Source organism: Euwallacea fornicatus, chromosome 29, assembly GCF_040115645.1.
Source record: "Euwallacea fornicatus isolate EFF26 chromosome 29, ASM4011564v1, whole genome shotgun sequence".
Classification (NCBI taxonomy): Eukaryota; Metazoa; Arthropoda; class Insecta; order Coleoptera; family Curculionidae; genus Euwallacea; species Euwallacea fornicatus.
Window position 1 is genome coordinate 2,015,662 of NC_089569.1, and position 15,785 is coordinate 2,031,446.

The 15,785-nt window shown below is 38.3% G+C and overlaps 2 protein-coding genes across 3 annotated transcripts; both read right to left on the reverse strand.

The window, feature by feature from the left end:
- Positions 1–118: 118 nt before the first annotated feature.
- Positions 119–9,463, reverse strand: LOC136347503 (uncharacterized). Its single transcript, XM_066297553.1, has 4 exons — positions 9,334–9,463; positions 5,282–5,432; positions 5,077–5,229; positions 119–476 (listed from the first exon to the last, which is right to left on the reverse strand). Exons 2-4 carry the CDS (start codon positions 5,428–5,430, stop codon positions 347–349), a joined length of 432 nt encoding a protein of 143 aa, XP_066153650.1. The 5' UTR covers positions 5,431–5,432; positions 9,334–9,463; the 3' UTR covers positions 119–346.
- A 700-nt stretch (positions 9,464–10,163) lies between these two features.
- Positions 10,164–15,666, reverse strand: LOC136347471 (uncharacterized). 2 transcript variants are annotated; one of them, XM_066297492.1, is made up of 15 exons: positions 15,149–15,666; positions 14,475–14,906; positions 14,258–14,421; positions 13,989–14,207; positions 13,719–13,927; positions 13,520–13,667; positions 13,263–13,467; positions 12,821–13,212; positions 12,240–12,764; positions 11,592–11,801; positions 11,399–11,540; positions 11,086–11,281; positions 10,813–11,033; positions 10,596–10,756; positions 10,164–10,533 (listed from the first exon to the last, which is right to left on the reverse strand). In XM_066297492.1, exons 1-15 carry the CDS (start codon positions 15,367–15,369, stop codon positions 10,271–10,273), a joined length of 3,708 nt encoding a protein of 1,235 aa, XP_066153589.1. In that variant the 5' UTR covers positions 15,370–15,666; the 3' UTR covers positions 10,164–10,270. The 2 variants fall into 2 exon arrangements, with proteins under 2 accessions (XP_066153589.1, XP_066153590.1); XM_066297493.1 differs by having other exon boundaries at positions 14,475–14,897; positions 15,149–15,664.
- Positions 15,667–15,785: the final 119 nt, after the last annotated feature.

Sequence of the window (15,785 nt, forward strand, 5' to 3'; positions counted from 1 at the left end):
GACGAGGGGTTTGGGACGTTCGGAACCCTCTGAGGTTATTGAAAGTGTAATGGTCAATAACCGCGGGCAGAGCCGACGTGCCGAAAGACGGCCGCGAAGACATGACAAATGATAAAATGTATTGCTTTAATAATAATAATCTCTTGATACATTTATCGTTTTACCTATAGTAACTATAGTGAAACAGCCGAAATTAAACTTAAAGGTGTAGAGGAGCTTTCCATCTTTGCCAGAAAGATCCTGTACACGAGCCCTAATTGAAATATCCTCAGCTAGGTGGAAGCTCATACAACGTTCAGGACCACATTAATTAAGAGCTATTTGTTCAATAATAGTCGTAAACGGATCAGTCTTCCTCTTGCTCAGACAACGCGAATTTCCCTGGAAAATCCTCCTTGAGATCCTGCTGTCTGTTCGTTTCCACTTCATTCTCAATCCTCCAAGTCCTAGGATACTTCTTGCAACCAGTAATGATGCTGCAAGCAAACATTTTCTTTAGTGATTCGGCTGAATTCTATTCTGTGTTACTTTCTACTTTGCGAACGCTATAAAATTTTGATAATGAATGCTAATAGCGCTAAGTGTTAATCAAGGCGATGGCAAAGTAGGAATGTTCGAGTCATTGAATAACAATAACAAATCGAAATTTCAATGCATATGTAAGTTTCTTATTTCGCATACTTCATGGAACAAATCAAACTTTTCTCCACTCTTGAGAAATTGAAATGGACTTTTGCCACTCTTGCATTATTGAAACAGTAATGTAATTGAAAATCGTCCTTAGATTTCCACGCAGGTAGTGGATGCGCCTTGTGTAATATCGTGGAGTAAAAACAGCAATTTTTAGCCAGGTAATCAACTTACCTGCCCACTGTGGCCGACGGAAAAATTAAATTAACGTGAGGCAAAATGAATCACCTGACATATGTTTGTGGCCTATAATACACGTGCTATAATGTATTATCTGCCATCCTGTAATGCAGACTCCAATTAAATTTTGAAGAAAGCAATTCTTTTGCCGGTTAAATATACAAGGTACGAGGACCGATTTTTATCGTTTTTTCTTTCATATTAATTCGTCTACCATCTGCGCTTCTGCGCAATCGCAGATTTACGTTGCTACGAACGTTCGTAGAAACACAGTCGGAAATGTAAAAAAGCGCCATTATTTGGGAACTACAAGGGTAGTTATGTAACCTGAACTGACCTCAAAAAGCAATTCATTCCCGAGTTTTTTCCCGTTACGAATAATTTTTTCACCGATTTATTATTTTGCCTTACGAATTACCTTGTTGGATTTTTGCGTAATCTGCACGGTTTCCTACGAGTTTGCGCTACAGTTTTCATGTGTAGCCCCTTTCGGTCGCATGACTGGGGGGAATATGATGCTACCAGGTCTGTAAATGTGAAACCGGAATCTTTTAACAAAAAGTATAACTTAGCTGCGCAATAATTATAAAAAATATTTTATTCGAAATATTTCCCATCGTTACGTATATATTTTTCCCATCTCTCTGGCAATTTGTGGATGCCACGCCAGAAGAACTGTTGTTCTTTTGAGGCAAACCATTCATCGAGCCATTTTTGAACTGTTTCGTAGGAGGCGAAGTGCTCTTCTGCAAGAGCGTGTCCCGTCGATGCAAATAAGTGATAATCGGATGGTGCTAAGTCGGGTGAATAAGTAGTACTTCCCAATGAAACGTTCCAATCGTTTCCTTCACCAGTTCCGCAGTGTGTGATGGTGCATTATCATGGAGCAATATCACCATGTGTTGCCGTTCTTGATATTCTGGTCGTCTTTCACGCAAAGCTCGATGCAAGTCCATCATTTGCTGTCGGTAACGTTCAGTATTAACTGTTTCTCCAGGTTTTAGCAGCTCATTACGCCTTTTTGATCCCACCAAGCACAGAGCATTGTTTCCCGTCCATGTCGATTTGGTCTTGCTGACGATGCCGATGGTTCGCCTGGAGTTACCCATAATTTTTTACCTTTGGGATTCTCAAAATAGATCCATTTTTCGTCACCAGTCACAATTCGATGAAGAAATGACTTTCTGTTATACCCGGCAAGCAACAATTGGCAAGTGGTTTTTCGATTTTCTTGCCGTCTTTCATCGAGTTCGTGTGGAACCCATTTTCCTATCTTCTGAATTTTTCCCATAGCTTTCAAACGAATGGAAATGGCTTCTCGTGTCACATTTAGTTGGTTCGCTAATTGTTGTCGCGTCTGAGCATCGTCCTCATCTAGCAAAGCTCGCAACTCGCCGTCTTCAAACTTTTTCGGTGGTTTTCCACGCTCTTCGTTGTTGACGTCGAAATTGCCACTTTTGAATTTTTTAAACCACTCACAGCACTGTGATTTTCCAAGGGCATGCTCACCGGAAGCTTCAACAAGCATGCGATGTGAATCTGCAGCCATTTTTTTCACGTGATAACAGAAAATCAATGCTGTTCAATGTAGGCACAAAATTCGACTTACTCAAAGCTATCGCAAACTGTCCTGCAGTATTGAACCTGTGTTGTTATGATTTGAAAATCATTCTCAGATGTATATAAGAGATATAGTACCCTAATAACACGATAATATACAGGGTGTCTCTAAAAGGTCTGTACAAAATTCTACCACAGATTTCTGAGGTCAAAACATGACGATTTACCTTAGTCCAAAAGTGGACGGTTTTCGAAATACAGGGCGTCAAAGTGAAAACAAAAAAAAGCAAAAAAATTCATTTCTTGGTTGGTAACGCTGCTACCTACAGAAAATGTCGTGTCGGGCGGTTTTTGAGGATGAGAAATCAGAATCCGTTTACATTTTCGATGCACAATGTAGAGGGCGTTGTCAACCCTCTTTAAAAGGGCATAACTTTTTCATCACCCGGTATAAAACTTATTTATGACTAAACTTGTGTTTTCCTACATTTTTAAGGAAAAAAGGTTTCTTGTTAAAAATCTCTACGAGGCTTCTTCTTGAGATATTGAAGCTTAAAGTTCGCTGCATGTCTTGAACAATAATTTTAATGTACTACATATCTATTCTTACAGTTGGATCGAAAAAAATCAAAACTTAAAAATAAGTTACAAATTACTTGAAAACATAGATACCAACCATAAACACGAAAAAATTATACTTTTAGTAGATGTTCGAAATGACCACCATTGACTTGCATGCAAAGATAAATCCGACGCAAGAAATTAAAATGTAGTCTATTCATCAATTCTTCGTCGTTCTTTAAAATGTTCACTGCATTTTGAATTCGTCCCCATAGTTCCTCTTCACTATTTATGGCCGTGAAGTATATCATGGACCATGGGAGTCCCCCATAACAAATAATCCATCGGAGTTAAATCCGGTGAGCGCGGTGGCCATGGTGCCGGAGCATCATTTCCTCTACCTATCCATCCTCGTGGGTACTGTTGATTTAAATAGTTGCGCACATTTATTGTAAAATGTGGCGGAGCACCGTCGTGCATGAACCACATATCTTGCCGAAGTTGTAAAAGAAGATCTTCCATTAATTCTGGCATTGTATTTTGAATATGTTCCAAATAACTTTCACCACTTAATCGGGGCGGCAAAGTGACAGGACCAATAATAAAATTGTCAATTGTTCCTGCCCACACATTAATCTTAAATTCATGTTGATAATGTACCACTTTGTAGTACATTAAAATTATTGTTCAAGACATGCAGCGAACTTTAAGCTTCAAATATCTCAAGAAGAAGCCTCGTAGAGATTTTTAACAAGAGACCTTTTTTCTTTAAAAAATGTAGGAAAACACAGGTTTAGTAATAAATAAATTTTATACCGGGTGATGAAAAAGTTATACCCTTTTAAAGAGGGTTGACAACGCCTTCTACATTGTGCATCGAAAATGTAAACGGATTCTGATTTCTCATCCCCAAAAACCGCCCGACACGACATTTTGTGTAGGTAGCAGCGTTACCAACCAAGAAATGAATTTTTTTGCTTTTTTTTGTTTTCACTTTGACGCCCTGTATTTCGAAAACCGTCCACTTTTGAACTAAGGTAAATTGGGTTAAATCGTCATGTTTTGACCTCAGAAATCTGTGGTAGAATTTTGTACAGACCTTTTTGGTGACACCCTGTATATAATATTGACCACTAGGGATATTGGAAGGCAAATTCCGGTTTCATATTTACAGACCTGGTAAGAGCGACCTGCGATCTTATTCAAAAAAATTAGGAAAATTTGTCGATTTATTGGGGACTTGCAGCTGCGTTACAGAAACGGAAAGTAAATGGGGCTTCAGTGCCGCCCACAGTGCCTAATGTAGGATTCGTCGCTGGGGGAGCACCGAAATTTTTTTCTCCCTTAATTTCTTCAATCATCTCACTTTTTGACTCACGCGGTGCTTTATTTTCAGTTTTGTTTTGCTCGAGTTGGACTAATTCCTACATAGAACATTTCTTAAGCCTAACTAGCGCCCTACAATTTATTAGATCGGAGTTTGAGGTGTCTTGTACTTTGCTCCTGCGAGTTGACGTATTCTTCGTCACCGCCGTCTTGGCTCCACCGTCGAATTCGTTTTGAACTTTTAGCAGTTGTGCCCCTCGAAACCACATTTATTAATACCCTTATTGCAACTTGCCTAAACCGCATACAACAATAACCTAATGAAAACTAAAAGCTCTCCCGAAGGGCCGATACTAATAAGGTAAATTGGTCCGGACCGCGCTTTGTTGTCCACTGCATTACTCAATATGCCTTCCTATTATTCCTCTGATATACATCTGTCAAGAATATGGCCCTTTAGTACTCCGACGCATACGCATATTTCCGATGGCCATGAGATAATTCAAAATCCCATATGGAATTGCTAATTAATGTATCAATGCGGCCTGGCCGACACGCTATGTAACACCTTTAATTAGGAAGATTTATTCGGTTTTTTTTAGGATTTTTATTAATGTGTGTAAATAGGCGAAAGCTAAATATTTGACCTTAAGATTTTTCCGATTAGCAAGATGCGGAGGTCATGCCCCGTTTCGACGGCGAAGGCCAAGTCGGGCACGAATTTCCAAACCCAATTTCGAAAATAAATTTCCTTCTTACCAGTAAAAGACGTTAAACTGCTCCTGTTGCTTATTATTCCGTTTTCCAAATCCACGAGCCCACCCCCTGAATGTATCGGCCTTAGTGTCATCCTCTCCCCTTTTTCCGTTCAACCTGGCCACCAACACTGCCATCTTCTCCTGTTTAGTGTCCCTGATAAAAACGCACAAATCGACACTTTTTCTTCTCATTACTTTGATAATACCTGAATATCGGCCGCTCCTTCGCGTTCAGGGGCTTGTCATATTGAGGGGCAAACTCCCTGCTGTCGAAGTCCTGCTCTATTCTGGCCTCGGTCGCCAGAATCAGGGATAGACAGAAAGCTATGATGGCATGATAAGTGCAGAGAGTCATAACTGGAAATAAGGAAAATAATCCCTGAGGGCCTAATCAATCTGAAGCTGGTAGTCGATGATTAATAGCCGTTTTAATCGTCAAAATTTTCTTTGAAATATCAAACTATTCGGGAACTTCAAAGGGAATCTTTGTGGGGGAAAATGCATCTACCACCAAATCAAGCTTTATTATGTGTTTCTTCATGCAATTGGATTTAAAATTGCGTTAATTAATGTAATGAAATGTAAATTCCCCCACCACTCACGAGTTGAACAAAAAGGGCTGTTTATTCATGGGACGGCTAACGCTGCACCAATAACGGCACAGTGGGCGTAATTACACATTTCGACGGTCAAAAAAACTTTTCGGCTTTTGACCTCTGGGCGAAGAATTTGAATCGGGAGAAATGTGCGCAATCAACTAGGTCACACCGAAACCTTAACGACGATACTGGATAGTCCCCTGATAGATTTCGTTTCATCTCCGCTTACAACCTAAATAGGCAGGATTTGAAACACAAACACAATAATAAGCGACTTTGTGTCTATCTCGATTTAATTTCGCTTTATAATGAGTTCTTAAAATGCAGTGTAATTAAAGATTTAGAAAGTTCGGCTAAGTAAACTCGCGGCTATTCTGTGGCAGAATCATCCCTTAGAGTTTTCCTGCCGATAAACATCTCTGCTCTTAGCATTTCGACGGCCCATTAAAAGCTAATTTGAAAGGTGTCGGGAATTTAGGCGTAATTAAATAAAAGTTGTACTTAAAGGTCGACGGAAGGGTGGAAATATTTAACCTGTTCTGTGTGGGTAAGAGTTAAAGTTCCTGTCCGAACTCCAATGGCAGAGCCGGGACAAATTTGTCTTAATCGGTGCGCTCAAATATGCTTTTGACTTCTAGACAACGGATTTAAATCTTTAATTGTTTTGAAATAAGTTTGTCAAACAATCAAAGATGGGAATTTTAGGAATGAAATATTATTTCAGGTCGTTCTCATATTTTGGGCCAAAGATACGCAGTACCAGTTCGGTTTAATAGGGCAAATAACGCACGAACCATGTGGGATTAATTATTGATATCGGCGTTGGTTATTGCAGGCCCCATGCTGGAGATAAATTGGGATATCATCGCGTGAATACTAAAATGTCTTCCGTATGCTTGTACCTACGCAGGTTTCGACGACGCCAAATCCAAACATTTAACCACTTACTAAATTTTTCTGCATCCCTTATTTTCGGTTTATCTTTCACGTTATACGACGGAATTTTTAAAAAGCTCATAAACTTAAAATAACAACTTGCTTAAGCGAGGAGGGAAAACACATGTAAGGTAGATATATAAAAAGTGCACATTAAAAAAAAAAACGGAAAAACCTTCTTGCCTTTGATAGTATGATAAGTTGCGTGGGAGGCCCCAAAGTGTTTATCTAAATAATCTGGTTTTGCAAGTTACGAGCGCCCCACGGAGGGCCCGCTACTTCCACATCGAATTTTTATATAAATAAACTCATGAAGTTCAACTTAAACGGGGTACATCGATATGCTAAATAGACACGCATGCATATTTTAATTAGTTAATTGGATATATAATTAATTACGTACTTATTAATATACTATTCGTGCATTACATCATGGCCGAGTGTGTTACTTCCCCGAAACATTCGCTGTTATAAAACAACAATTGGAAATGTTTAAGGTATTTTTAAATTTCGCTCTTGTTCGTTTTTCGATTCAACACCTCGTGAACTATTCCCTAATAACAGTTGTTTCGCATCATGATTTGCAAATCCTATTAATTAGCTCCCATCATAATGCAGTGTCTTCAGGCAGTGTTCGCCTGTCGTCGTTAAATTTAATTGAAATCTCAGCGAGACAATATTGGATAATTCGTATTTAGAGGGGGGAGGGGGGAACTTCCAGAATTCCGTAACGTACAAAGTGAAAAATAATAATTTGCCCAAAAACCTGCAAGAAAGCCGCATAAAATGGCTTTCGAAAAATTGTTCTCGTCTCTAATGGTAACGGCGACAAAATGGCGGAGCCGTTCGCAAAACGGTTCTTGAAGTTGCATTTTTCATAGTCCAGAGTCGATTAGAGAAAACGTTCAAAATTTTCGAAGGGGCGGATGACGCCCAATATTAGATAAGTCCCAAATTTCGGAGGCTGACCTCTTAGGAACGCGAATACCTGCGACATTAACAATGTAGACCATATTAATCTTCTCGGTGGAATAAAGACAACGGGAAAAAGCCGGCCATTTTGCCGTATCCGGTGTGGTTTTTGGATCGCCCTTAACGTTATTTCCAGCCGCAATACTGGATAATTGACATGGAAAAATGTATGACGTTAACTTCTAGAAAATGGAAACTGGAAAATAACGTTCCAGAAAGCACGAAAGTACGAGCCTCATACGTTAAAGATGGGTACGTGTAACGCGGATTTTAGCGGTTCACCGGGCCTGTCTCGAAATGGTTTCAGCATCGTGCTGCGATGTGCCAGAAGTAAACGAAATATTTGATTTTATAATTATTTTATTGTGGTGAGCTGGTCGTTATCCACTTCTTTTTTTTAGTTTGGTTTGTTAAGATTAAGCACACTACACTGGAACAACTTAAATTTGGTTTGGGTTTACCTACTAACTTTTCCTCCGTAATAGAGTAAAAGCTCGGACTGGCACTGACACAAAGGTTTCTAGTTGAGTAAGGAAACAGAATAGCCGGACCCGAGAAAGTTTCTCAGACTAAACTAGGGACTTTGTGACCACTTCGGCAAATTACTGAAACACCCTCATTGGGTAATTTAGAGATATTCCTTCAATGAGACGGAGAATCTCTTAGTGAGTCCCCAAAACAAGTCGAAACGCGAAATAAATAATTTCATCAACTGAGGTGGTGGATTTTCTTGCATTATTTTTCTCTCGTCCAGTATGAGTCTGCTCAATCTACACTGCAAAGCCAAGTTAATTTACTGTAATTTGTTTTTTTTTTCAATTTAATATTAATTTTGTAATTATTCCTTAATTTTTTTTTAATATTTCACTAATAACGCGATGGAAAACACGAGTTCAGGTGACAAACATAAGGGGAAAGCTTTTAAGGAATTACTTTATATTTGACGCACTGTCTACGAAATACCTCGAATAGCTGAACATATGAAATGCATATCATAACTTCTGAAATTGTGAGGAGTAATATCTCGTGCAAAGAGCAACCAAAGAACCCTCCAAAATTTGTGATGCCGCTTTGCCAATTTCGCGAAAGCCACTATGAATTAAGGATAAATGCAAAAAGTAGCCCATTTTGTAACGTTTTCTTCAAATTTCAATTAGAGGAATTCCTGGGAAATTATTGAAATTGAGTAAATTTCTGAGAGAAAAGATGAACATTTTTGAGTCCTTTCTATACTTAAACATTGCTGTGGCGAGAAATTGGCCTAACCGCCAATATCGCTGCCTCAAAAATGCCTCAAAGTTCCATTACTCCAGATGCATCAAAAAAGCATAAATAGCCAAATAAATATTTTATTGGTGACCGATGTCGTATAACTACCCATTTTTAAGATTTTTATTGACATACATATGTATATGATTCATAAAATTCTTTTCTCTGAAAGCAGGACCGCCCAGTTCAGTAACCCCTAAAGGGTTTCAGACAGATTTTCCCTCCTAACATGAATCAAATCATAGTAACAATTACTTTTCCAAAAACCAAGATAATAATAAAATATTTCGTTAAATTTTGCCACCAAAATTATCTCTAAGAAAATGGATAAACTAACCAGTACATTACTTTGATTTCGTTGTTTCTACGGAAATTGTCTTGGTGGCAAAGTTGCCAGGAGTGTAAAAAACCAGGCCTTAAGCTTCTCACAATATGTCAGAAGCAATTTGCTGTACATTACTAATGATTGCAGTTCAACTTACCTGAACTAACTTGTTTTCCACTTGAAGACCGCACAACAAACTGTGCGGAACGCTCCAAACTTTCGAACTTGTACCTTCGGAGGGCGGTTTTGGGGACATGCGCTGCCACAACTCACCCCCGAAGAAGTTGGCGGATTAATGGGGGCTTTTATTTCCATTCGAATCTGTCTTTTCGGGGGCGTTAGTACCACACATACATATGTAAATAGTGTGTTAAGCGAACTCTTGTTTTCTCTATGTATAATAAACTTCGAAAAATTTTCTCGATTGCGCAGGGCGTAGATATGCACAGACCTTCCACGTGAAATTTTTTTGTTCATTCACAGCAAGCTCCATATTCAACTTTGAAAGAATGCTTCCATTTTTCGTAATTAATATAAGCGTACAGAATTTCCTCCGCAGTAAATGTCTTTAACGTTTTTGCGAGTTTTGTCAGACTTAACGAAACTTTTTACAGCCTTCGTACAGTATTCATTTCTAATGGGTAATTGGGACAACAGAGGCTTTAATAAAGGAAAATAATAGGTGAAACATAGTCGAAAATTTTTCTTTATGCACCGCAAGAGAAGGTATTATTTCCAGAGAACTGTTTCGAATTCAAATTGTAATGTTGTTACTTTGCGCAACTACCCATCGATATTTTTTCAAATTAACATCCACAATTCGAACTAGAAAAAATGCAGATTATACATCTCCACGTGGCTCCTAATGGACCTTTTATGATGTATTTGTTTTGCATAAACCGATCGTTTCTTCAAGGAAGTAAAATTTTCTTGATTACGACCGGGTCAGTATATTGCCTTTTATCTAGATTAAATCACTTACGCAGATCTGTTTTCAAATGTAATAAATACATTACAACGGTACAGTAAATTAAAATTTCACTCATAATTTAAAATTGCACAAATACTGTCAGTCTTTTTATATACACCGAAGCTTATGGGTAATAGGTGGAATAAGGGTGGTGGTACCCTCCGTTCACGGGGGAAGTTACGTGAGCCCTGGGGTCCATGGACGCAGAATGGTAAGTTGGCTGTGAAACCCCGGCGTAGCTTCCGAAGGCAGAGAGAGAGGGCGCTGCGGGTACAGGTGCACTTGGCATTAAATGCGGATCTCCCAGTAGAGAACGTTGATCAAGGATTCGCGGGTGATCACTCAGTAGACGAGGCTCCTCTGGTAGCAAGCTTGATTGATCGGTACCTGAAGGTAAAAATATTATATTTAAATGACGTCAATCGGTAGACATATCTACTGCTTCATACCACTTCCTAAAATGCGGTCAGAAGAAAAGGAATCCGGTAAAAGTCTATTTGGTTCAGTGATAAGTCTGTTATCAGCTATTCTAGTGCCAAGATCTCCGGCCAGTAATCTGGCTTGATCAAAAATGCGGTGTTTATTCGCGAGTCCGTGTTCAGTGAGGAGCCTGTAAATATTTAAAAACTTACTCAAAACTAATCTAATTCATTTTAAATTTGATACCTAGAATTGGGTATTTGATGTAGAGGCAAAGTGCGCAGACTCAAATCCACACTGTGCCTTCCCGGAGGGGTCAAATCCAAGGAAACAACTCTAACAAGATCATAAGGAGGAGGGGTGTAATTCAATCTCAAATCCATCCTATCTAATTCAGGATAAACGTGATGATATCGATTAATATTGGAGGAATAGTTGTGGAAGCCTCTGGTGGACATATCAAGGCCCTAACGATGTTAACCCTTTATTAAAAGCACTTGAGAGGGTTCAAGAACTAACCTGAAGATCAGAATTTAATGGTAAAGGCTCAAAGTGCCTTTCAGACCTAAAATCTACGTCGATCAAGTCTCGGTTGTCCGCACTCATGTTGAGAATATCCGAATTTTTGTTTCTAGAGTTCAAATCACCCATGCAGATATTGTAAGGACGTTGTCGGTTTAGGTCAGAATCCAATGTGGTTTCGTAATGTCTTACTCTAAGCATTAGAAAAAGAAAGTTAAGTGGAAAAAGAGAAAAGAAAATGTGAGAGATATAAACATAACAGTATTGATTAAAATCACAGTATAGTGTATATTATTATGGAAAATTTTACCTGAAGTCAAGATCTAAATCGAATTTACTCCTCATATCCGCAGTGATTTCTGGTTCGTCATTATCCTTGTCTTCCTTGCCTAAATTACCGGTAATGTCCTGCACTTCATTCTCTGTCTGATCCACATTTTGGTGTGGTGGTACTGAAAAAGAACCATGAGAAGCCGCTTTGCAAAAAATTACACAAGACTTACTACTTTCGTCAAATCTGAGCCGCTTGAAAATATCGTACATTCTGAAAGAAGACTTTCGATGCAAAAACATATCCTGCTCTGTTTCATGTTGTTTATTATTGGGGTCTATATGAGGTAAACCGGTACTGTCGTCTGAGGACAGATGCTCAGGGTTTATAGACTCTACAAAGTCGTACCTTCGAGGGCTTTGAGATGGGAAATTGTCTCCTTCTGTAAAAAAAAAATGATTTACGAGTTTACATCAAACCGAATATGCATCATTTTATGCAAGAAGGAAATTTTGCGGATAAGCCAGACGAGTTTCTGTAATATAACACAAGGTACATAAAATAACTTTCGTAGCGTAATTCATATAGATTCATTTTAATTTTGTTGGACAATGAATAAATCAGAAAGATAAAACAGAAATTTCAATATATTCAACAAAATCACTACTGCTACTGATCCCAGTGTTTAACTTGCTTACTTACTTTAATATGTGATTGGTTACGAAATGCGGCCTGTTTCGTCACTGAGTTCAATTAGAAAAAAACGTGAGTTTATTAACCTTCCACGACCATCCATCAACCCTTCTAAAGTCCAAAACTACTTACATTCCCACGTATTCGCGTGCGGATGTAAAGTGTATTATTAATAATTAATGCTTACCTTCACTTGTTCGTCCGAATCTATGACTCAAATTCAGTTCCTTTTCCATTCCAACATCTGGACTCTCTCCACTCCCATCCCTCCTCATTCCCCCATACTCAATGCCTCCCAATCCATGCTCTCTCTTCATTTCATCTTCCAATTCATCGGTAACCGAAATGTGATCGTTTACAGACGGGGAAATCAAGCTAATATCTTGCGTTTCCTGAATGTTGTAGCTCACCCCTGGCAAGCCGCTATTTTCAGACAAATTGTAGATGTTGTTGACTAAGGTGTCACTGCAATTATGAGAAACCTCCACATCTATATCGATACTGGCATCGTTGCACACCGAGTCCAGCGCTGCCTCTACCAGGAGACTTGCATTTGAGGTTTCTCGTCTCGTGAATTCGGAAATAGAAGTATATTTATGAAGGGGTGATTGAAGAGGTTTGGGGGGTAGAGGTGAAGAGGGTTGGGTGCCGAAAGTGGGGAAAGGTTTGAAGGGTTCGTTGAGCATGTCGTCTGCCATCCATTTTTTTGAGCCTAGGATTAATTACATTTAAATTAATTGATTGCAGTGATGAAACTCAAAAACAGACCTTTGGTTATTAGCTTAGTAACACCATAATTCTTTGTAATATTATCAATTGTGTGCATTGACTGCAAAGGAGACTCTGAGTTTGGTTGAGGCGAAACCATGTCTTGTTTAACTGAAACTGGGGAGGGCAAATCAACCCCTTCAAAAATATCTTCAGTTCCTCCCATTTCCTCCATTTTAGTGTCAGTTTCTTCGATTTTAGTGTAGTTTTCCTCCCTTTCCTCTTGATCCTCAATTTTGCCGTTTTCTCCTCCACTGTAAGCCTGAAAAGTATAAGACACGCTGCGCTCTATCTTCGGCATTGAATTCTCGTCGAAATTGTGAATTTTCTTATAATGAAGCTGCAAACACTGCTTTGTCGTGAACGCCGAAGAACACGCTTCTATGCTACACCTAAAAATCAAAGATCTCCCATTAAATCCTCTCTCTCATTTTAAGCTTACTTAAACGGCTTTATTCCACTATGAGTCAACATGTGAATTTTCAAATTAGACCTGTTTTGAAAGTTTTTTCCACAAGCCGTACACAAATAATTAGTAGCTGCCTGCTTTTCATGGACTTCCTTCACGTGCCTCTGCAAAGCTGCTCTCGAACCCAACACTTTTTTACAATTTTTACATTGAAAGTCCTTAAGAACATCCGTTAAACCTTAAAACATTTGTGCAATCAAAAAAAGTGTTTTAATTTGGCAAAAACTCACTGCTATGCATGCGCTTAATGTGCACCCTGAGTTTTTGGGGTTGACAAAACTTGCGCCCGCAAAAGTCACATAAAGATTTGCTGCGCAAGGGGTTAGAGGAACAGCCGTAAGTCTTGTGCATCTCTAAGTAGCTCAGTCTCAAAAAAAACTGTGAAATTTTGGTGAGAATTATTGAGCAAAATACCTATCAGTTTTGTACCTTTTTACAATACTGGCACTGGTACGCCCCCTTCCCATTATGTTGCTCAGTGGCGTGCTTGCGAATATTTTCCTTACCTAAAATGGCGGCTCCACACACCTTGCAATGGTACTTACGTATGGCTAGGCTGTACCTTGTATCATGAAATAGAGAGCAGTGAACTTTGTAATATAAAGGGTGCTGGAAGGTCATGTTGCATCCCCCACAAACTACGTATATTTTATGGTGAAAAGTTAGTTATAGTAATTAAATGGTGGAGAAGATCATCACCTGTTCTTTCTCCTTTTTTCTTATTATTGCTCACAAATGTGTCCTGCCAATACAACAATTCATCCCCTGCATTTAAAGCTTCTAAATTTATTAAAAACAAATTATCATCAGCTATAACAACACTCAAATTCCTCTCTGCACGCGTGGGAGCGGGGCGGACGAATCGCACCCAATTTGAGATCTGTGGGTCCTCAGTGTTAATATAAATGTTTCCACTAACTACAACCAAACCCATAAACCAAATAATGAAATGCAAATGCTGACAGTACCTAGCTGCAGTTCCCATATATGTTGCATATCACAGTCATCATGAATTTCCACCTCCCTGATCTTTTTACCTACTAAAGGTCCGAATCTTGTGAAGGGTTTAAGAGCAATTTGAGTGATGACTCCACCTTCTTTGGATATTTTAAGGCAACTTGGAAGGGACATTCTATGACAATAAAATTCAATGACATTTTTGATTGTGTATTGCACTTTACTTACTTAGCAAAGCTAATATCATCTACACCCTGTTGATTTTCATAATCAGCACTCCAACTCACTATATCCACAGAATCTAAAATCCTTTCATGGGGATTATTAATGAGGCAGTTTTGATAACTATGACCACCATCACAATAACAACAAATTGCCTTATCATTTTCTTCTTTAATAGGAAGTTTTTGAATGCTATTGTCTATTTTATTATCACATTTTTTCTTGCCATTTTCCAATTTTGACTTTTCTGGGTTATTAGAGGTGCAAGAATAAATTTCATCATCATTATTTTGTGGAGAGACCTCTTGCAAAATTGTAGAAATTTTTGCTTGGGGCGGGTTTGTTTCTGAGGTGCTGGTAAAGTCACTTTTAATACTACTAGGCGTTTCAAAGGGTTCTGGTAAGGTTGACTTCAGGCTGGTTGAAATACTGAAAGTTCTAGCATTAAAAATAAATCATGTAGAGAAAAAAAACACCTTATTTAAAAGGAAGCAAACCAATTTCTCTATAAATTGAATACTTTTCTTTTTAAATTCAAACATTTTAATAAAGTTTAAAGTTTGTTTAGAGATTTCCTAAACAAAGGACTTGAGTTTGTAAAACATTTTGTCTATCTCTTGTCATCTAATCATTCACTACCATATTTGCATTTACTTTTGAGACACATTGTATAAACTCACCGAATATAGTCTTGAGCAATATCCAAGAGTTTCACTAACAATTCCTCGTTGGAAGTGCAGGAAAAATACTGTTTTAGGTAGTGCCAAAGTTTCAAGTGAGCTGTATTTACATCCAGCTTAAGGCAGTTTCCTTGATATGCAGCTACTTCAGATATGTTTCCCTCTCTACTAGGAAACATGCTATTTATGAAGGAATCAGTCTTTTGAAGGGTGATAGACATTTTTATATGAAAATCAATAAACTGGACACTGCTCAAAAGGGCTAAAAGTATGTGTCAGGGCTTTGTGTGAGGGAATATGGCAATATGGAGTTATAGCCCTTGCTTATGATACGTATTTTAACCAAAAACATAATTGTAAATCACAGATTTTTCATTATTTTCATATTTTCTTAGTGGTTAATAATCTTTGTTTATATTTATTTTAAAGAACACGAAAAGTTAGGTTACAGTATTTTTATAGATGTCATTAAATCATTTAATGTATTGATTTTAAAAGACTGGATGATAAGAAATATGGCGATCAAGATAGGCAAGCTCAGGCTATAAGTCAATAACATTTAATGAAATTGGAAGGTTGACAGACATAATGTCACCTGATTACTGTGCTGTTTTTTTGGAAAATCATTTTGTTAACT

Bases quoted from the DNA above. Each gene is read 5' to 3' on its own strand.
- LOC136347503 (XM_066297553.1), bottom strand. From the start codon at position 5,430: ATGACTCTCTGCACTTATCATGCCATCATAGCTTTCTGTCTATCCCTG. The intron at 5,230-5,281 runs GTATTATCAAAG...CGTTTTTATCAG, and splicing joins AAGGAGCGGCCGATATTCAG to GGACACTAAACAGGAGAAGA. The intron at 477-5,076 runs GTAAGAAGGAAA...GTTTGCTTGCAG, and splicing joins CAGTTTAACGTCTTTTACTG to CATCATTACTGGTTGCAAGA.
- LOC136347471 (XM_066297492.1), bottom strand. From the start codon at position 15,369: ATGTCTATCACCCTTCAAAAGACTGATTCCTTCATAAATAGCATGTTT. The intron at 13,668-13,718 runs GTACAAAACTGA...AAAATTTCACAG, and splicing joins AGTGCCAGTATTGTAAAAAG to TTTTTTTTGAGACTGAGCTA. The intron at 13,213-13,262 runs GTAAGCTTAAAA...TTTGATTTTTAG, and splicing joins AGTGGAATAAAGCCGTTTAA to GTGTAGCATAGAAGCGTGTT.